The sequence below is a fragment of the Meles meles genome, chromosome 2, assembly GCF_922984935.1.
Source record: "Meles meles chromosome 2, mMelMel3.1 paternal haplotype, whole genome shotgun sequence".
In the NCBI taxonomy this organism is placed as follows: Eukaryota; Metazoa; Chordata; class Mammalia; order Carnivora; family Mustelidae; genus Meles; species Meles meles.
This window is the reverse complement of record NC_060067.1, coordinates 51469695-51489839: the sequence shown is the minus strand read 5'-3', so window position 1 is coordinate 51489839 and position 20145 is coordinate 51469695. Positions and strand designations below refer to the sequence as shown.

At 37.0% G+C, this 20145-nt stretch overlaps 1 protein-coding gene across 1 annotated transcript in view; it reads left to right on the top strand.

Moving 5' to 3' along the window:
- The window catches only part of LOC123930384 (cytosolic beta-glucosidase), a 117018-nt gene that overhangs the window by 27682 nt on the left and 69191 nt on the right, over positions 1–20145 (top strand). Inside the window, exon 2 of the mRNA XM_045986680.1 lies at positions 12870–13097. Within this exon, the coding sequence (XP_045842636.1) occupies positions 12870–13097 (228 nt within the window). The remainder of the gene's footprint in view (positions 1–12869; positions 13098–20145) is intronic.

Sequence of the window (20145 nt, the reverse complement as noted above, 5' to 3'; positions counted from 1 at the left end):
TCATACTTTGCAGCCTTGGAAATTTTTTTATTTTAAGTTGGTAGGTAATACTGGTATTTTACATTTTTGTGGGAATCCCTTCCATGTCCTAACACGGTAAGGACTTCAGGGACTATTTTATATTCTTCCAAATTATTAAAAAAATAAAATATAGAAGCCTATCATTTCTTACCAAAAATATTGCAATAACCTGCTGACTGGGGGTCTTTGGGTCCCTAGTGCCTTCTTTCTGCAATTCACCCTGAGCATTGCCACTGAATTATGCATTTGCTTTTCCCTTATCAGGTCCACTGTGAGAACTCCTACTCATTTTTCAACGCTTGCCTTAAAATGTTTCTCTTGGGCTAGTCTCTCTGACTCCCGATGACAAAAGTAACTCAGGTGCTTTTCTTGATTCCCTCAAACTGTTTGTATGTGATCTTAATGCAACTTTTATCTTGATGCGGTCTTAGGATTTACTAGTCAACTGGATTGTGAGTTTTACATGTTTTGGGTATTATGGAAGTGGAAATAGATCATGTATGTTTTTTGCCATTTGCTTTCTCCATGCCCGTATTGTATTTGGGAAAGTTATGCATGTGGATCTGAATAGATGTAGTTTATCCACTCTTAGTCCCGTATAGTCTCTAGTTTACTTATTCCTCTATTGATTAATTGTCCTGACAAAGGAAATTTGGGCTGTTTCCAGTGGGGGTTTTTGCTGTTGTTTGTTGCAGTCATGGTTATAGGCGTTTCCTGGTTTACCTTTGTAGAAACGGGGTATATGGTGCTATGTGAATTATCGGGTTTTGGTTTATGTGCTTCTTCAACTTTACTAAATGTTTCCGTATTGCTCTCTTACCAGCAGCATATAAACATTGCTGCCATGCAACAATCTCTCTAATGCTGGATATTGCCCAATTTTTAAATTTGTGCCAACTGTGTGGGTGTAGAATGGTATCTCACTGTGGTTTTCATTTGCATTTTCCAGATTTTTAATGCTCTCTTACATTTTTTTAAAATGTTTATTAGCCATGTGTTTCTCCTTCTGTGAAGGAACTGTTTACATCTTTGGTCCATTTTTCTATAGTCTTGTTGGTCTTTTTAATTGAAATAGCCAAATACAATCGTGGATTTTTCTATTTTTGGCAGTTTATTAGGTTCTGCTTCATGTATTTTGGATCTCTGTCATTAGGTGCATAAACACTTAGGATTATAAATCTTCTTCATAAATTGACCCCTTTAATTTTGTGAAATGATTTTTCCTATACCTAGTAATATTCTTACTCTGAAATCTACATGGGTATTAATATAGCCACTCTAGTTTTGTTTGATTAGAATTAATGTGGTATGTCTTTTTTTCATCCTGATACTTTTAACCTTCTTTTGTCTTTATAGTTAAAGTGGGTTTCTTATAGGCAGTATATAGTTGAGTTTGATGTTTTTATTCAATCTGATTACCCCTGCCTTTCAATTGTTTAGACTCATTTACATTTAATGATATTGATATGGCTGGGTTTAAGTCTACTGTCTTGCTATTTAATTTCTATTTCTTCTATCTGTCTTTTATTCTCATTTCCCTCTTTTTTTTTTCTCAGATAACTTATTTTTAATGACTCTATTATATATTCTTTGCTGGCTTACTAACCATAACTCTCTGTTTTATTATTTTAGTGTTTCCTGTAGCATTTATAGTATACATCTTTATCTTGCTACAGTCTACCTTCAAATGGCATTATACTACTTCATGCATATCTAAAGACTCTTACAACAACATACTTGTTTCTTCCTCCCTGGTTTTGTGTTATTGTCACCATACATTTCATGCTTACATATGTTATAAAATTTATACTACATTATCATTACTTTTCTTTACCCAATAAATTATCTATTAAAGAGATTTGAATAATAAAAAGGAATCTTATGTATTAACCCATGTAATTACCATTTTTGGTGCTTTTTATTCCATTGCATAGATCCATACTTTCATCTGGCGTCCATTGCTGACTGCCTGAAGGACTTTCTTTAAGGTATTTAGGGTTTCCTGGTGATGAATTCTTTGAGATTTGGCAAGTCTAGAAAAGTATTTAGCCTTCATTTTTGAAACATATTTTGGTGGTATAAAATTTTAGTTACACAGGTTTTTGTTCCTTTCATTTTTTAAAAATGTTACTCCAGGGGTGCCTGGGTGGCTCGGTCGTCAAGCATCTGCTTTCAGCTCAGGTCATGATCCCAGAGTCCTGGGTTCGAGCCCTGTATCAGGCTCCCTGCTCAGCGGGAAGCCTACTTCTCCCACTCCCTCTGCTTGTGTTCCCTCTCTGACTATGTCTCTCTGTCCAAATAAAAAAATCTTTTAAAACAATTATATATTTTTAAAAAAGATGTCTTCTTGCTTGCATTGTTTTTTGGCAAATCCACCGTTTTGTTATCTTTGCTCCTCTAGACATTATATATCTTTTTCTTCTGGCAGCTTTTAAGATTTTTCTCTTCATGACTGGTTTTGAGCAATTTGGTTATGATTTGGCATAGTTTTCTTCATTTGTCTTGGGCTTGGGTTTCATTCATCTGGGATCTCTAGGTTTATAGTTTCATTACATCAAAAATTTTTTTCAGTCACTATTTCTTCAAAAAATTTGTTTGTCCCTCCTTTTTTTCCCCCTCCTTTGGAGATTCTGATTACATGTATATTAAGCTGATTGAAGTTGTCCCAGAGGTCATGATCCTTTGTTTACATTTTGAGTCCTTTTTTTTTTCATGTTTCATTTTAGAGAGTTTCTGTTGCTATGTCTTCAAATATACTAATCACTTCTTATGCAATGTTTCATCTGCTGTTAATGCCATCTGGTGTATTTTTTGTCTCAGACATTGTAGTTTTTATCTCTTGAAATTCAATTTAGATTTTTTTAAAAAAATTTCCATGTCTCTACATTTACAACTATGTTTATGAGTGAAATTGGCTTCTAATTTTTCCTTTCATATAGTGTTATTTTCTGGTTTTGGAACCAGGATACTCTAGCCACATAAATTGAGAAATTCTTTAAAAAAAATTTTTTTTTGGAATAATTTATACAACAGTGGACGTTTTTGGTTTGTTTTTAAATGTTTGATAGAACTCCATATTAAAACCAACTGGCATGGCATTTTCTTTGGGGAACATTTTAACTATTGACTTAATTTTTTTTTTTTTAATTTTATTTATTTGACAGAGAGAGGGAACAAAAGCCAGGGAAGTGGGAGAGGGAGAAGCAGGCTCCCTGCTGAGTAGGGAGCCAGATGTGGGGCTCCATTCCAGGACCCAGGGATCATGACCTGAGCCAAAGGCAGACGCTTAACCACCGAGCCACCTAGATGCCCCACTACTGATTAAATTTTGAAATAGTTAAGATCTTTCAGGTTTTTCACTTTTCCTTGAATCAATTTTGCTAAGGTTCAAATTCCTAAAATTTGTCATTTCCAAATAATTTTCAAACATGTTTTAATAGTAATACACTATTTTCATCACTATAATCTCTACAGTTTCTGTAGCTCTATTCCCCTTTGCATTACTAATACTTTTATCTTCTCCAATTAAAAAAATTTTTTGCAGGGGTTCTTCTAGCTTATTAGACTTTTCTAAAAATGACTTTTTGCCTCTATTAATCCTCTCTATCCTGGTTTGTCTTCTGTTTTATTATTTTTGATATTACCTTATTTTTTCTTATTTATTTGTCTTTGTTCTCCTCCTCCTACTTCTTTTCTTCCTCGTTCTCTCTCTTTTATACGTTAAAGTGAGATACTTAGCACATTGACTCTGAGGCTTGCTTCTTTTCTAATGCATGAATTAAGGCTTTCTTCCTAAATACCACTTGGATATCTTAATGTTTTCATATTTATCGTTCTGTTATGTAGTTTTTAATATTTTCTGGTGACCACCATTATGCCTTCTTTAAGCTTTAAGTTATTCAGATGTACCTTTTTAGATTCCTCAAAATTTGGAGGTTTCTTTCTTTCTTTCTTTTTTTTTTTAAGATTTTATTTATTTGAGAGAGAGACACACACAGAGAGAGCACAAGTAGGCATGGGGCAGACTGAGAGGGAAAAGTAGCCTCCCCACTGAGCATGGAGTTTGACATAAGACCCCATCCCAGGTCCCTGAAATCATGACCTGAGCTGAAGGCGGATGCTTAACTGTCTGAGCCACTTAGGCATCCCCCAATTTTTGGAGGTTTCTGATGTTCTTTAGTGTTTGAATTCTAATATAACTGGTGAAAGTTTGTCATTTCTGTTTCTCCAAACTTTCGAAATTTATGGAGACTTTATCTATGGACTAATTTGTGCTCAATTTTCATAGATTTTGTCTTCTTGACAAAATATGTATTCTTCAGTTGTACTATTCATTATTGTGCAATGTCATATATATACATTAGATCAAGATCGCTGATGTCTGCTGTCCTTATTCTCTGTTTTTCAGTTCTGAGAAAGTTTTTGGTATCGAGGTTAGTCTAATCACATAAAATGAATTGAGTAATTCTTTCTTATTTTCTGGAATAATTTCTGCAAGAGTAGAGGTTTTTTTTTTTTTTTTTTTTTTTTGTTAGCTTGTTTTGCTTTTTAGATGTTCGATAGAACTTTACCAAATCTCCCATTACCAAATCTCCCATCATGGAAGTGGATTTGTCAATTTAGTTTTTCAGTTTCTTAATTTTTGCTTCACATGTTTGAAAACCAGATTCCTGGGTGCATACGTGTTTAAAATAGTGCTGTTGTGTAGTGTCCACGTTATCTCCAGGAATGCTTATTTCCCACTGAAGTCCTTTGCTTTTTCATGGTGGGGTGGAAGGGCAGGGATATCTTTTTCTGTATTTTGGCTTTCAAATTTTTCTATATTAAAAAAAAATCTAATCTGGTAATCTTTGTCTTTTATCTGAGGAATAGAGTGTTTTGTCTTTATTGTTATAAGTGGTAATTTATATCTTGTCGTACCATCTTATTTTATGCTTTATGCTTTTATTTTTCTTACAATGCCTTTGCTTATTTTTTCTGATTTTCTTACCCTTCTTTTAGTTTATTTATTTAGTTTCCCCCCTTGAGCCTGCCAGTTAAGAGATTAGGCTCTGGGGTGCCTGGGTGGCTCCGTGGATTAAGCCTCTGCCTTCAGCTCAGGTCATGATCTCAGTGTCCTGGGATCAAGTTCTGCATCAGGCTTTCTGCTTGGCAGGGAGCCTGCTTCCTCCTCTCTCTCTCTGCCTGCCTCTCTGCCCACTTGTGATCTCTCTCTGTCAAATAAATAAATAAAATCTCAAAAAAAAAAAAAAAAGAGAGAGAGAGAGATTAGGCTCTGGAATTCTGGGTTAGAACCCAGCTCTGGTACATGCTAATCTGAGCAAGTTACTTACCTTCTTCACTCAGTTTCCTTATCTGAAAATGGGGGTGATAATGGCTGTTGTTTCATAATATTTTTGTGAAGGGTTAATATATATAAACTGTGTAGAACTGAGCCTGGTACAAAACTTTTGCTAAAGATGCCCTGGACTCTTTCCCCCCACCCCCCAAGATTTTATTTATTTATTTGAGAGAGAGAGAGAGAGAGAGGGAGCATGAGAAGGAGGAGGGTCAGAGGGAGAAGCAGACTCCCTGCCAAGCAGGGAGCGGATGTGGGACTTGATCCCAGGACTCCAGGATCACGACCTGAGCCTAAGGCAGTCGCTTAACCAACTGAGCCACCCAGGTGCCCTGGACTCTTCTTTTTTTTTTTTTTTTTCCCTTTTTATTTATTTATTTTTTTTTTCAGCGTAACAGTATTCATTCTTTTTGCACAACACCCAGTGCTCCATGCAAAACGTGCCCTCCCCATCACCCACCACCTGTTCCCCCAACCTCCCACCCCTGACCCTTCAAAACCCTCAGGTTGTTTTTCAGAGTCCATAGTCTCTTATGGTTCGCCTCCCCTCCCCAATGTCCATAGCCCGCTCCCCCTCTCCCAATCCCACCTCCCCCCAGCAACCCCCAGTTTGTTTTGTGAGATTAAGAGTCATTTATGGTTTGTCTCCCTCCCAATCCCATCTTGTTTCATTTATTCTTCTCTTCTTTAAAACAATAAATTCCAGTTTGGACCTGAGGACATTTTAACTCTGATTTCTCCCTTCCGTGCTTATATGTTGTTTTTGTCTAGTATTTTAGTTTTATTTAGTTATTCTTAATTCTCACAAAATAGACATTATATTATCCTCTTATATGTTAAAAGCTAGTTTAGATTATCCTTATATTTATTAATGTCTTTATTTACCATCCTCTCTCGTAGTGTTTCATTTAATATTATTTCTTAAATTAAGTTTCATGCTAACTCAAGTTTATATACTAAAACCTTTTAAAGAATCAAAATGAGACTGTTTCAGAAACCATCAATCCCTGGTCCCCTTCCATGTTCCTCTCCCTAGGGGAACCCCTTTAACTATTTTAGTTCATCCTTTTGGCATTGACCATGTATTTTAAGCATGCTTATATTCTTGATTTTAGTCCTGTTACAGGCATAATCTATTGACTTCTCACTGTAAAAAGTGAGGATTTACCCATTTGTCCACTTTTTCTCCCTTTACCTTCCTGCTTTCACTGACCCCATGCGCGATTCTAATACCATAAAAAGTGGGGAGTTACTGCTAACTTGGTAAAGAGTTTCAGTTTTGCTAGATGAAAGGAGTTCTGGAGATGGATGTGGTGACAGTCTCACAACATGAATGTATTTGATGTTACTGAACTGTACACTTGGAAGTAGTTAAGCTGGTTATGTTGCGTGTATTTTACCACAATTAACAGCTACTGTTGTCAGAGCACATACTGCAATGTTTATAGATTGAATGAAGGAGCTTGGGTGGATACAAATGAAACAAGATTGGCATCATGTTGAAAACTGCTAAAGCTGAGCCATGTATATACAGCTTTGCTGTATTATTCTGTCTACTTTTATGCATGTTGTCAATTCCATAATAATTTCTTAAAATTGAAAATTTATTTGAGACAGAGCAAGAGAGAGAGAGAAAGAGAGCAAGCATGAGAAGAGAGGTGAAGGGGGAGGGAGAGAGAGACTGTCTAGCAGACTCCCCACTGAGCACTGAGCCTGCGGGACTCCTATCATGACACTGAGATCATGACCTGAGCCGAAATCAAGAGTTGGCTGCTTAACCATCCTAGCCACCCAGATGCCCCCCTCATAATAAATTTTTATAATTACAAAAAAAATCGTACTTGGGGTCCCTCAGTGGCTCAGTTGGTTAAGCTTCTCTTTGGCTCAGGTCATGATCCCAGGGTTCTGGGATCAAGCCCTGCCTTGGGTCCCCTGCTTAGTGGAGAGCCTGTGTCTCTCTCCCTTTGTCCCCCCACCCCTGTCACTCATGCTCTCTCACTCACACTCTCTCTATCTCAAATAAATAAATGAATAAATCTTTAAAAAAATACTATATATTCTATTAGTTTAATCTTCTTTTGAAGAACTATTTCCTACAGCCTGTGATGTGCTTGCATGGACTGGTTAGTCCCTAAGTTTGCTGCACAGCTGTATTCTTGGAGGTCTTCTTTTACCATTAGCTGGAGATTCTCTTTCTTGATTTTTTTCCTGCTCAATTCCTATTTTCTGGATCCTAGATTTTTATCTTTCTTGGTCTACTTAATTGTTCTGGTGAAACTTACTCTCCTGTAATGTCTAGGGAGACCAGATTTTTTTTTCTCAGTATCCAATGAGAACTCATATATCTGATAATTTTTTTTTTTCATTCTCACAATTAATGGCTGGAGGGCTAGATTGTTGTTGCAAACATGGAGGAGTCATTTCCCCCTTCCACCTAACTTTGTGTCAAGCTGGTTGCTTTGTTGTCTCTTTCTCAGGTAGGGTTTGTTTCTTGTTTATTCTTATACAGGGTGTAGAGTCCTTGCGTTGCCAGCCTGATGTGAGCATGTTCATGGAGGCTTCCCATCCTTGGTAAGCTTTAGACTTCAGCTCCTTTCTGCCTTGTCCCATAAGGCCATTAAAATGGCAGCTCACATCATGTGGGCTTGGCAGATGCTCTCAAGACAGAAGCCAGCATCACTACTCATTTGTGCCTCTGAGTCACCTCTCTCATTTTGTTTTTGAGTTAACTACCATCCCACCAGATCAATGACACATTTAAAAATGTAGTTCCTATATTTCATCCAGTAATTGTAGTTGTTTGAAGGATAACTTAGGAAATGATAGTCATCTGCAAATGTTAGGCTTACTCCTCATAAAGGACAATCATATTTTCAGAATATAGACATAATTGCATTTAGAGAATATCCCTAATGAACAAGTGAATTATTGATTTCACCAAATTTACATTAAAATACTAGTGAGTACCAGCCACTATATGTTTTGCTATCAAAATACCAATTATAATGGTTGATTTTAATTTACATTTTAGTTTCTTTTAGAAACGGTGTTGCTTAGACATGCTTTGTCTAGCTGGTATACATGTAGAATGAAGTGCTCCACATAAGTATTAAAAAAGAAGTCTATCTTCCTGATAACTGACATACCCCTTTTAAAATTGTCATAGCTTGTTCTAGGCACTTTCAATGGAGCGTTTTCCAAAAGGTATCATAAACGCATTATGTACATCTTGGGCTTCATAAATTGAGTAGCATGGGCACTAGTTGACTCTTCCTTCATCACTCATTATTACTAAAAGTAGCATAGTTCATTGAATGGACTTGAACTTCAACATCACATAGATTTGGAAATATACCTTCACTTCCCTGCTTACTGGCAGTGTGGTCTTAGACAAGTCACTTATCAGTGATTCAGGAAGCCAGCTTATACTGTTCACCAGTACCTATTGTTAAGCTTTCAGTAATTTTGTGACCTGATTCTATTTTTAAAAAAGATTTTATTTGTTTATCTATTTATTTATTTAGAGCATGCATGGTTGGGGGGAGGGGCAGAGGGTGAGGGAGACAGAGAATCTCAAGCAGACTCTGCACTAAGTGAGGAACTGACACGGGGTTCAATGTTATGACCCTGACCTGAGCCAAAATCAAGAGTTGGACACTTAACCTACTGAACCACCCAGTGCCCCTTGTGAGCTGATTCCTAAACATATCCATTATTAAAAATTAAATTTTAGAAACTTATAAGGATGTAATTTATATTAAAATGAAAGGTAATTAAGGCTCAAAATCATTACTTCCTCATTATTTTACTGAATTTTATTATTCCCTATGCTCTTACATATAGTCAAAAGTCATTGAGGTTATTCTTTTGTCTGTATACTATATAATGGTGTGTTACTGCTCATCTTTTCCACACTCTGCCTATTGGTTGCTTGAAATTGGCCATGGTGGAAGTATTTACACTGGAGAATTTGGCAACTGCTGCAAATCAGTATTTGATTCCTTGTTCTGTTGTTAGGACCTAAGAAAGTGATAGAGAAAATGTTAATAATGCAGGGTAAAATTAAAAATGTGTCATGTCTATAGTGTCACATTGTGAGTAAGACAAACATTTGAGGAAATATTCTTCTAGTTCAGTGAAGATATAACTCATTTCACTGATGAACAAGTGAAATCCTGGTACATTGCTATGTTTTCCTTTTATTTTGTCCATTAATTTAAGCAAAAATACTGGTTAACATTCACATGAGAACTACACTCATTTGTTACATTGCAACCATAGTTTGGTTACCAATATAAGGATTTGACAAAAACCTAAAATAGCATTTTCTGAGAATTTACAGTAAAGAATACTGCATATTATTTGGAAATTATATACTACACAACTGTTATGTCAATAAATTCCTAATAAACATATGTATACATTTATTTATTTATTTATTTATTTATTTATTTATTTTTATTTGTTTAAGTAAGCTCTATGCCCAATGTGGGGCTTGAACTCATGACATCAAGACTTGTATACTCTACCAACTGAGCCAGCCCAGTGTCCCCACATTTTTAAACATATAGCCAGTTGTCAATATTTTCTAGAACACCATTGCTTAAAATCTCTGAGGTTAAGCTTCTTCATCTAAAAAATCAATTATCTGATACTATGAGCTCCATACACTAAAATTCTATTTTAATATTCATACTTATTTCATTCTAAGATTGAGTATCAGTATTCTTTTTCCCCCATCCTTGTAGATCCCATATACAGACATAAACAGAGCCACTGGGATGTATAAAACCTTTTGCTTCTAAATTATGACTCCAGAGTACAATCATTTTTTAATGTTCATGATTTCTTTGTATGGATACTTAGTATCCTACCCTGATTTCAACTGTCATTTTTACTTTTGTTGGAGCTCCTCCTTTTACCTGTCTCTCCTGTCTTCCCATGATCCCCTCCTATAATTTATAGCCTATGCTGTCCTCTTGCTGGTCTAAAAACTAGTACCTAATTCAGTTTAAATTGTGCCCCAAATACGAGTAAGTAGATGCTAAATCAGGACCTAAAAGATCTTCCTGTAATTGTTTTAGTTTATTCTATCTGTGACTTTCTTTTTTTTTTTTCTTTTTTTTTTTTTTTTAAAGATTTTATTTATATATTTGACAGATAGAGATTTCAAGCAGGCAGAGAGGCAGGCAGAGAGAGAGAGGAGGAAGCAGGCTCCCCACAGAGCAGAGAGCCCGATGCGGGGCTCGATCCCAGGACCCTGAGATCATGACCTGAGCCGAAGACAGCGGCCCAATCCACTGAGCCACCCAGGTGCCCCCTGTGACTTTCTTTCTTATATAAAAATCATTATGAAATATTTTAGGCACATAAAAAGGGCTGTGACTAGTGTAATAAACAGCTCCCCAAATACCCCTAGCCCCCTTTAAGGAATAAAACATAAGAGATGCAGTCAAACTCCTTTCTTGTTCTATTACCCTTTTTTTTCTCCCTGAAGGTAACCACTAGCTTGAATTGATCATTTCCAGGCATGTTGTATTTTTATCTCATATGTACATGTTCAGAGTATACATGGATTCTTTTACATATTCAAAATATACAAAACATGATAAACATATTGTATATATTCTTTAAAAATTGGTAGACTTTATATTTTAGAATAATTTTAGGTTTATAGAAAAATTGAGCAGAATCTACTAAGAGTTTCCAAATACCCAATTCCCCAGTTTCCACTACAAGTAACAGCTTGCATTACAGTGAGACAATTATTATAATTGATGAATGAATATCAATATAAAACTACTAAATGAAGTTCATAGTTTATAGGTTTTGATAATATATCTACCATTACAATATCATGTAGAACATTTTTACTGCCCTAAACAATCTAAATTCCAGCCCTTTGTCCCTGGATACATTCTTCTGAATCTCAAGTGTGTGTGTGTGTATGTGTTTGATTGTATAACTTTACTGTTTTGAGGCTAAGTCCATTTGGAGGCTTATAACAAAATGCTCATTAATTGGATGGCTTATAAACAACAAATATTTATTTCTCACAATGCTGAAGGCTGCAAGTCCGAGATGAGAACACTGGCATGGCTGGTTGAGGGCTCTCTTGTGCATCACAAACGTCTGCATTTTCACATGGCCCAAGGGACTGGGGAACTCTGGGGGTCTTTTATAAGGGCACTAACTCATTCCTGGGGGCTCCATCCTCAGGACTTAACACCTGCCAAAGACCTCACTTCCTCATACCATCACATTGGCATTAAGATTTCAACATAATTTTGGGGGGACACTGTAGCGGAGGGTTATTGATGCTCTGATTCATTCTCTTTAACTGCTGATTCGTGTTTCGTCTGCGTGATTCTACCTCGAATTTTCTGTTCTACTGTTTGTAGAATGTGGGTTGTTTCCAAGAGTTTGTTATTACAGATGTTTCTGTCTCGATGATCTCCTATAATCTCTTTGTGAAACTACATGAGCATTTCTTCAGGGTATATACCTAGAAGTGAAATGAGGGAGTCACGAGATCTTTTAAATTACTCCTTTTACCATAAAATGGATTCTAACTACATTTTAAACAAGATCTCTATGTGTACAGATATTCCAAGTGTAATGTAACTTTTACTCTCTGTTCTTCTAATGTGCAACACTCTCTCTTTCTTGTGGGCTTATTTGGATCCTAGCTTCTCTCTCTCTTTTTTTTTTCTATTTTATCTCCACTCCCACCTCCCAGCAGTTCACCTTGATGACCCAGTTTTTCCTTGAGGTGTCTGTCTAAAAGTCATTTCTCTATGAGACCTACAACTCTAGCCCACATCTGGATAAATGCCCCTTCTTGGTTTTCTGGCAAGACTTTTACCTTGGCTGTTTTCCAGTTACCCATAGCTAAGTTCTCCAAAGACAGGAAGCACAGCAGAGTGCACCCTGTTAACTCCTGTGCTCAGCATAGATCCTGACACATAACATTTGTGGAATTAATGGAGGCATGAATGAATGAAGGTAGGATACTAATACGTTAACAGTAGCAGAGACTAGTGCCCTCCCCACAATAATTGACTGGACCATTGCAGGCTCCATTGTTAGTTAGCAGGAGAATAGAGTTTAAGCGTAGAGGGCCAAAGACAAGGTCCTGAGACTCTGTCAGGCACAACAAGGACAAGGCTTGTCAGTCATGGTCAGGAGGAGGTATCTGCAACTCAGACATTCATAAGCTAGGGCCTGCCTCTGTTTACCAGCTGGGAAATCTTCAGAAAATGAACCATGAAAGCCTGCTATGCGGCAGCACTATGAAATAATTTTTCATTTGCCACCAGTCAGCTTCAGGGATCAAGGACAGCTAAACACATAATTCACTCATGCATACTATTTTAAAGGCATATTTTAAAGTTATAAATATGGTACATTGAGTTAATGAGGTATGCTCTTTTGGCGACAAATATTTACATTCCACATATGCCTCTTGATGTCAAGAGTGTAACTGTTTCATTTTCTTCTTTTTTCTCAGGAGGCTGGGATGCAGATGGAAAAGGCCCTAGTGTCTGGGACACATTCACCCATCAGGGAGGAGAGAGAGTTTTCAAGAACCAGACTGGCGATGTAGCTTGTGGCAGCTACACTCTGTGGGAGGAAGATTTGAAATGTATCAAACAGCTTGGATTGACTCATTACCGCTTCTCTCTTTCCTGGTCACGTCTGTTACCTGATGGGACGACAGGTTTCATCAACCAGAAAGGCAAGTGTTTCTTAAAAATAGAAGGTTGCAGCTTTAATTCAAGGTTACTGCTGCAGTCTGGCATAATTAATCCAGTATGCTATTCTGCAGTGGAGCTTTGAAATTGCAAGTTTTTAGGGTGATTATAGGATAAATTTTTTGAAATGGGTTTGCATTAGCTTTCTTAATAATATTCTGCTTTCCCTGAATTGGAGATATGTGTTGGAAGGGGACAATAGATGGGCAGGAAGGGGGTGGGAATAAGAGTTTCACTTATGAGTATATTATTGAGTGTTAACCTGAAGCTGAGTTCCAAAAGTTATGTATTAAACTATTTTCAGTTGTGTTACGCTGTGAAAAGTGATGAAAAGCCCTGTAGAACTTGAGAAGATTTTGAGTATTTCAATTGGAGCTGAATTAGTACAGCAAATTAACTAGGGCAGGGATTAGCACCGAGGCATCTGGTATCTGCTTAATTTGGAATGAAAGGCCAGCTGTATCACTTACTATCTGGAGAAGCATCTCTTGGGCATTTTTTCATGCCTCAGTTTCTCCACAAGTAGAAAGGAATTCTCAAATAGTTCCTAGTTCGAGAGCTATTGGAAAATTAAATGAAATAATCTTTGCAAAGTGCTTTACGCAGTAGTTGGTATATCATAAAGGCACTCAAAAAGTGTTAGCTATTATTCGTATTAAGTTTTATAATTAAAAAGACTACTGTCCTATTTGAATGCCTGTTATTTATGAGGCATTTTACATACATTTTCTCTAATCTCCACAGTCAGTGAGGAGGTATAATAATTAGTCACATTTTACAGTGGTGCATGTCCAAATCCAGATACTTCGTAAATGATGGATCTAGAATGTAAACCTAAGGTCTGGCTAGTTCCTTCCATACACCAGAGTTGGCAAACTATGACCCAAGGGCCAAATTTGGCTTGACTGTTATTTTTGTAAATAAAGTTTTATTGCAGCGCAGTCATACCCATTCATTACATTTAGTCTGTTGTTGCTTTTCCACTACCATGACAGAATTGAGTTGTTGGGGCAGAGACCAGAGAACCTGCAGAGCCTAAAATACTCACTACCTGGTACTTTGCTAGAGAAGTTCTATGACCCCTGTACTACAACATAAAGGTTTCTTAATAAAGAACCTCTATTGCTGCTTTGTCCTGGAAAATATTTCACACTCCTCCTACGGTTGGGACTTGTGAGGCAAATGATGTGCCTAAGATGCAAAATTTAAGGAGACGTTGACTGTCAGGGTCTTGGAAGTGCAAGACGGACACTTGCAGAGTCCTGAGGGAGGGCACCTCCTTGCTTACCCTGCTTTCAGGGGCAGTGACTTCACTGATCCTCAGGAATTCCGTTTGAGTAAATTATCTGATTTCCTACATAGTAAGAACAACCAGTGATAACAACTGTTAGGTGGGCTTGTGTCCTTGCAATGCTCATTTTCCGTGAGGTGGGGTAAGCTGGACATTGTGGAATGCAGCTGCAATTTATGTGTCCCCCAGACAACACAAGATTAGCAGCTCCATTGCTTGTTTCTAAAGGCATTAGCTCCCCTGACTAAATGCTGCTGGTTAGATGTCTACTTTCTTGATATATTACTGGACAGTTTTTTTATTTTTTCTGACTTTGAACAGAAGTTCACTTGTTGTTCAGTGTAAAAGTGAATTAATAATTTCTCACCTTCCTCATCCATAATCTATACCTTCTCTTTTCTCCAGCACCATCACACCCCCAAGGACTAAAAACTAAGAGTAATTTTTGAATCTCCTCTTTTCTTTGTTTCCTACATCTAATTGGCTGCTAACTATGATCCGTTCCACTTAAGTCTCTTTCACTTCTCCCTCCTGGCCATTTTCTCTGCCTCTGCCCCGCTTTAGAGTTTTATCATTCTCATCAAGGACTTTTTGATATACCCTTGCTGGGTCTACCTATTTTCACTCGTTCTCTGTCCATTAATTCCTTGTACAAAATGCTATCCCAGCAATTTGTCTAAAGCTTTGTCTCAGTTCTGTTGGCTTGTGCCATCTCCTGTTAAAAACAAAGCAAGATTTAAAAAAAAATTTTTTTTAAAGATCTATTTATTTGAAAAGGGAGGGATGGGGGAGAGGGAGAGAGAAAAAAAAAATCCCAAGCAGACTCCCTGCTGAGCATAGAGCCTGAAGCGGGCTTGATTTCACGACCCCAAGATCATGACCTGAGCCAAAACCAAGAGTTGGTCACTCAACTGACTGAGCCACCCAAGCACCCTTATACAAAATTTATTTAGTCATCCCAAGACTCAATATATAGTGTACACTCCTTCATATATCATTCCAGGCTTTATTTGACTTAGTCTTAATTCATCTCTGAAGCATTACAGGCTGAAATTCCCCCTTCCAAATGACTCATGCAATTGCTCCATTTAATTCCCTAAGCACATACCCACTACATACTAAACATATTATGCAATTTCCCACCTCTGTAGGAATTTTCTTAAGCTCTTCCTTCTGTCTGGAATGGCCTTTCCTTAGATGTATTCACTGAATATCTACCCTCCTGATTCTAGGAGTGTGGAGTTTTCACTGAGTTTCCATTTGGATGGTACACAATGAAAAAATTTTGAAAAAACAACACAAAGCAACCATCCCCTTGCAACTTATAATATAGGTTCATAACTTCTTATCTGAAATTCTAAAGTCCAAAAAGCTTTGAATACTGAATCCTTTTTAGCAAGTTTAGGTCTAAAACTAATTTGGCAACAAAAACTAACCTCAATTGATGGGACAGGTTTTTTTTTTTTTTTTTTAATTGAAGAACAATTGACATACAATATTGTATTAATTTCAGGTATAGAACCTAGTGATTTGCTTTTTATATTTATTACTTAATGACCACCACAATAAGTCTGGTTACCATACTAATTAGGTACTGTAATCATACAAAGTTGTTACTATATTATCGATACTGCTCCTAAACTGCACATCACATCCCCACAACTTATTTATTTTATAATTGGAAGACTGTGCCTCTTAATCCCATCTGTTTTGCTCATCCTCTCTCCTCCATTCTCTCTAGCAACCAGCAGTTTGTTCTCTGTATCTACGAGACAGTTTCCATTTTGTTTTGTTTGTTTATTTTTTTTTTTTTTAGATTCCACTTGTAAGTAAAGTCATATGGAAATTGTCTTTGACTTATTTTGTTTAGCATTAATATGCTCTAGGTCCACCCATGATGTTGTAAATGGCAAGATTTGATTCCTTCTTGTGGCTGAGTAATATTCCGTGACACACACATACACACACACACACACACACACACACACACACCGTATCTTCTTTATCCCTTCATCCATCAATAGATATTTAGGTTGCTTTCATATCTTGGTTGTTGTTAATAATGTAGCAATGAACTCAGTGGTTCATACGTCTTTTCAAATTAGTGTTTTTGTTTTCATCAGGTAAATACCTAGAAGTGGAATTGTTGGATTATACAGTAGTTCTATTTTTATTTTTTTGAGGAATCTCCATAATGTTTTCCATAGTGGCTACACCAATTTATATTCCCACTAACATTTTGTGAGGGTTCCCATCCTCACTAACACTTGCTATTTCTTGATAATAGCCATTCTGACAGGTGTGAGGTGATATCTCATTGTGGTTTTGATTTGCATCTCCCTGATGGTTAGTGACATTGAGCATTTTTTTCATGTGCCTGTTGGCCATCTGTATGTCTTTTTCAGAAAAGCGTCCATTCAGGTTCCTTGCCTATTTTTTAATCAGGCTGTGTTTTGATACTGAACTTTATCAGCTTTTTAGATTGTGTTTTGATATTAAGCCTTATGGGTTCTTTATGTATTTTGGATGTTAAACCCTTGTGAAAATTTTTTTATAATCTCAGATGATTTCACTGGTAAAGAATATTTACATATTTTACTGCAGAAATATTAAGGGAGGCTGACCCAGACCCACTGGGAGTGTTAACTGAATATATGGTATTTGCTTTGTATTTCCTTTCTAAAAATTCAAAAATTCTGAACACATCTGCCCCCAAGATTTTCAGACAGGGAATTACTATACCTCTATGTCAACATATCAAGCTATTTAAAATGAACCTGAGATCACTATAGCACACTGTAGATCAGCAGCCTAGGGGCAGAGCAGCAGAAAAGCTGAAGGGTGGTGGTGGGGAGATACTGGGGCCACATGAACAATGCGGGGACATCACTCATGCACATATCATGTGGGGATCATGTGCCCCAGCACTGAGCTTTTCATGTTTGGTCCCAGCTTTTGTAAAGTCATAGCTGATTAATATTACAGACTTTTCCATGAACGAGAGGGCGCTGGAGGTGCTTCCAGGAGGCAGAATTTCAATAAGCAGTTGCTCACTCTTGTGCAGTGATCTGTTGAAGCAACTGGAACTGTTTTAACTCAGAAAGGCCATCATTTGGTTTTTTTGTCTAAACATTTTCTCAAAGAGCATGTGAAGAATTGGAAAACCCTTGTCACAATCCTTTACAAGCTACCCCCATTTTTGTGTGTGTGTTCAACATTCTATTTTAAAAGCTTGATTAGAGGTTGTTTGGAAACTTATAAAATCCTGTGTTCCCAAACTGGAAGAATACTTTACGAAGTGGAATTGTTACACAGCCTTTCTCTTTCAAATGTCAAGTTTTCAAGGTTTAACAAGAAGAGATTGAGCTGGCAACTAAAATCACATTTTTCTGTAGTTCTCAACTGTTCAACTGAATTTTCCTATCTGCCACAAATGCAAGTTTCAGATGATTAATAGGAAACCCAAGTATTGGAAATTAAAAAAAAAAAGGAAAGTTTATGCAGAATTTCTTATTCAATTTAGTATTTAAAATATGAGCCCAGTTAGCAGGAAAGGTAAAGTAAATAACTAAAGAAACATTTATTAACTGCCTTCTCCATATGGGGCAGCGTATTAGGCTGAATAATAGCTCCCCAAAGATGTTCCTCCTAATTCTTAAAACTGTGAACAAATTTTCTTACATGGTAAAAGAGACTTTATAGCTATTACACTAAAAGTCTTGAGATGGGGAGATTAACCTGGATTATCTGGATGGTCCCCAAATAATTACAGGAGCCCTACAAGAGGGAGGGAAGACGACTGGAGTCAGAGTGAAGATATAGGAACTGAAACAGAGGTCAGAGATGAGAGAAGATGTGACACTATTGGCTTTGAAGATAAAGGAAAGGGGCGATGAGCTAAGGAATGCAGGCAGCCTCTGGACACTGGAAGAGCCAAAGCAATGGGTTCTCCTCGAGAGCCTCCAGAAGGAAGTTAGCCATGCTGCCATGTTGATTTTAGTTCAATGAATATCATTTTGGATATCTGATGTCCAGAACTATAGAATAATAAGCTTGTTTTGGTTTAGGCCAATAAGTTTGTGGCTATTTGTTATAGCAGCAATAGGAGACGAATGCAGGCATTGTGCTAAAAGAATGTAGGGCAATTAAAGAAATTAATTGGTGGTATGAGTCTACAGGGGAGTGACCTCGTGATCATGTATGATACATGATAGGCACTTGACCAACGTCAATTCTACTTGAAGACATTTATAGTTTGACTAGTGAGATTCCAGTTCAGTTGTTTTCTGTACGGAGACATCATCTTTGCAAGTCCTAGTCATATCCTCTTCTAAGGGAATTTCCCGTTTCTTTGTTCTACATAAACCTGCTCTGCTCCTTGACTGAACAAGAGAAAGACCTCTTTCCTTGTGATGTATTATTGTTAACGTCATGGAAAAAGAGAATCTTGCCCAATTGTCTTCACCTCTCAGGGATGTTTGGAATTGAGAAGTTGAGAGTCTGAGTTGGTTGGTTTGGAAACAGGACTATAAGGTAGCTTTTCAGCAGATGGGATGGCCATTTTGAGACCACAGCAAATTGGGTGCTAAGAAAATAGGTTCTGGGAGAAGGAGAGGAATGGAGTAGATGTGTTGAGTGAAATTGAATGGATGACACTAGTCTTTTTTGAGAGGCAAAGACTTTATCAGTCCCCAGCCCCAATTCCCTTGAGTTTTAGTTGTAATTTTCCATTGAGTATCTGATAGCTGTCTATCATTTCAAATAATGCCCGTATATCCCACACCATCCACACACTTGCCCTTCATGCTACCTTTATATTTGAGTTAATCTGAGTGGGTTACTTTCCTCTATACCTAAAAGAGCTTTAACTCAAATTGCTTTATAATTCTAAAGATCAAACAAGAAGAAATGAGCTTAATTAAATCAGAGAAAGTGGTAGTAACTATGGAAGAAGGCAATGGAAGTTTTAATACTTAAAGTAATCAGTTACGTCCTAAATATCCAGAAGCAAAACAGGGTTCAAATATTCTGTCAGTTTCAAGATCCCTAGATTGGTAACAAATGATCATTTAAAAATATACATTTGTTCAGAGAATTAGTTACCACTGAATTGTGCTGATAAAGCTAAAGAACTCTTTCATGATTTGTTCTCATTTGATACTTAAAACACTCATGAGGTGGCAGATTAGGCATGGACAGGCCAAGTGATTTGTCCATGATTCCATGATTCTTTGGTGGAACTGTTTGACTCTGGAGCTCTGCTCTTAAAAACCCAACTTCACTGCTTCATGGCAGAATTGCATTAGAACACCAAACCAGAATTGCTCTGTACAACCAGAAGTACTCGATTTGGGGATGTTAAATATTAATTATGCAATGCTTTGTTGCTCTGCCAAGCTGATGAGTGAGAAAAAGTCTTATTTAAAAATTTTTAAATCTTCAATTCAACTAAAGATTATCATGTTGTTGGAATTACACTGATTGCCATCATTAATGATTGTGCCATATCTAATGGTGTTTATAAGAGATAAATCACTGATTCCTCTAAAACTTTTTTTTAAAAAAAGGATCTGATATTATGATTCAGCTCCAAAATAAGTGATTGTGAAGACTAGTAAAACAGAGTCACCATGTTTCTGATTCTGAAACATTCATGGGAAGTTGAATGTCATGGTAGGATAGGTTCAGGCTTTGTAGTGAGATAGAGTGGATTATTGGGCTTAAATGCTGGGAGTGCCACA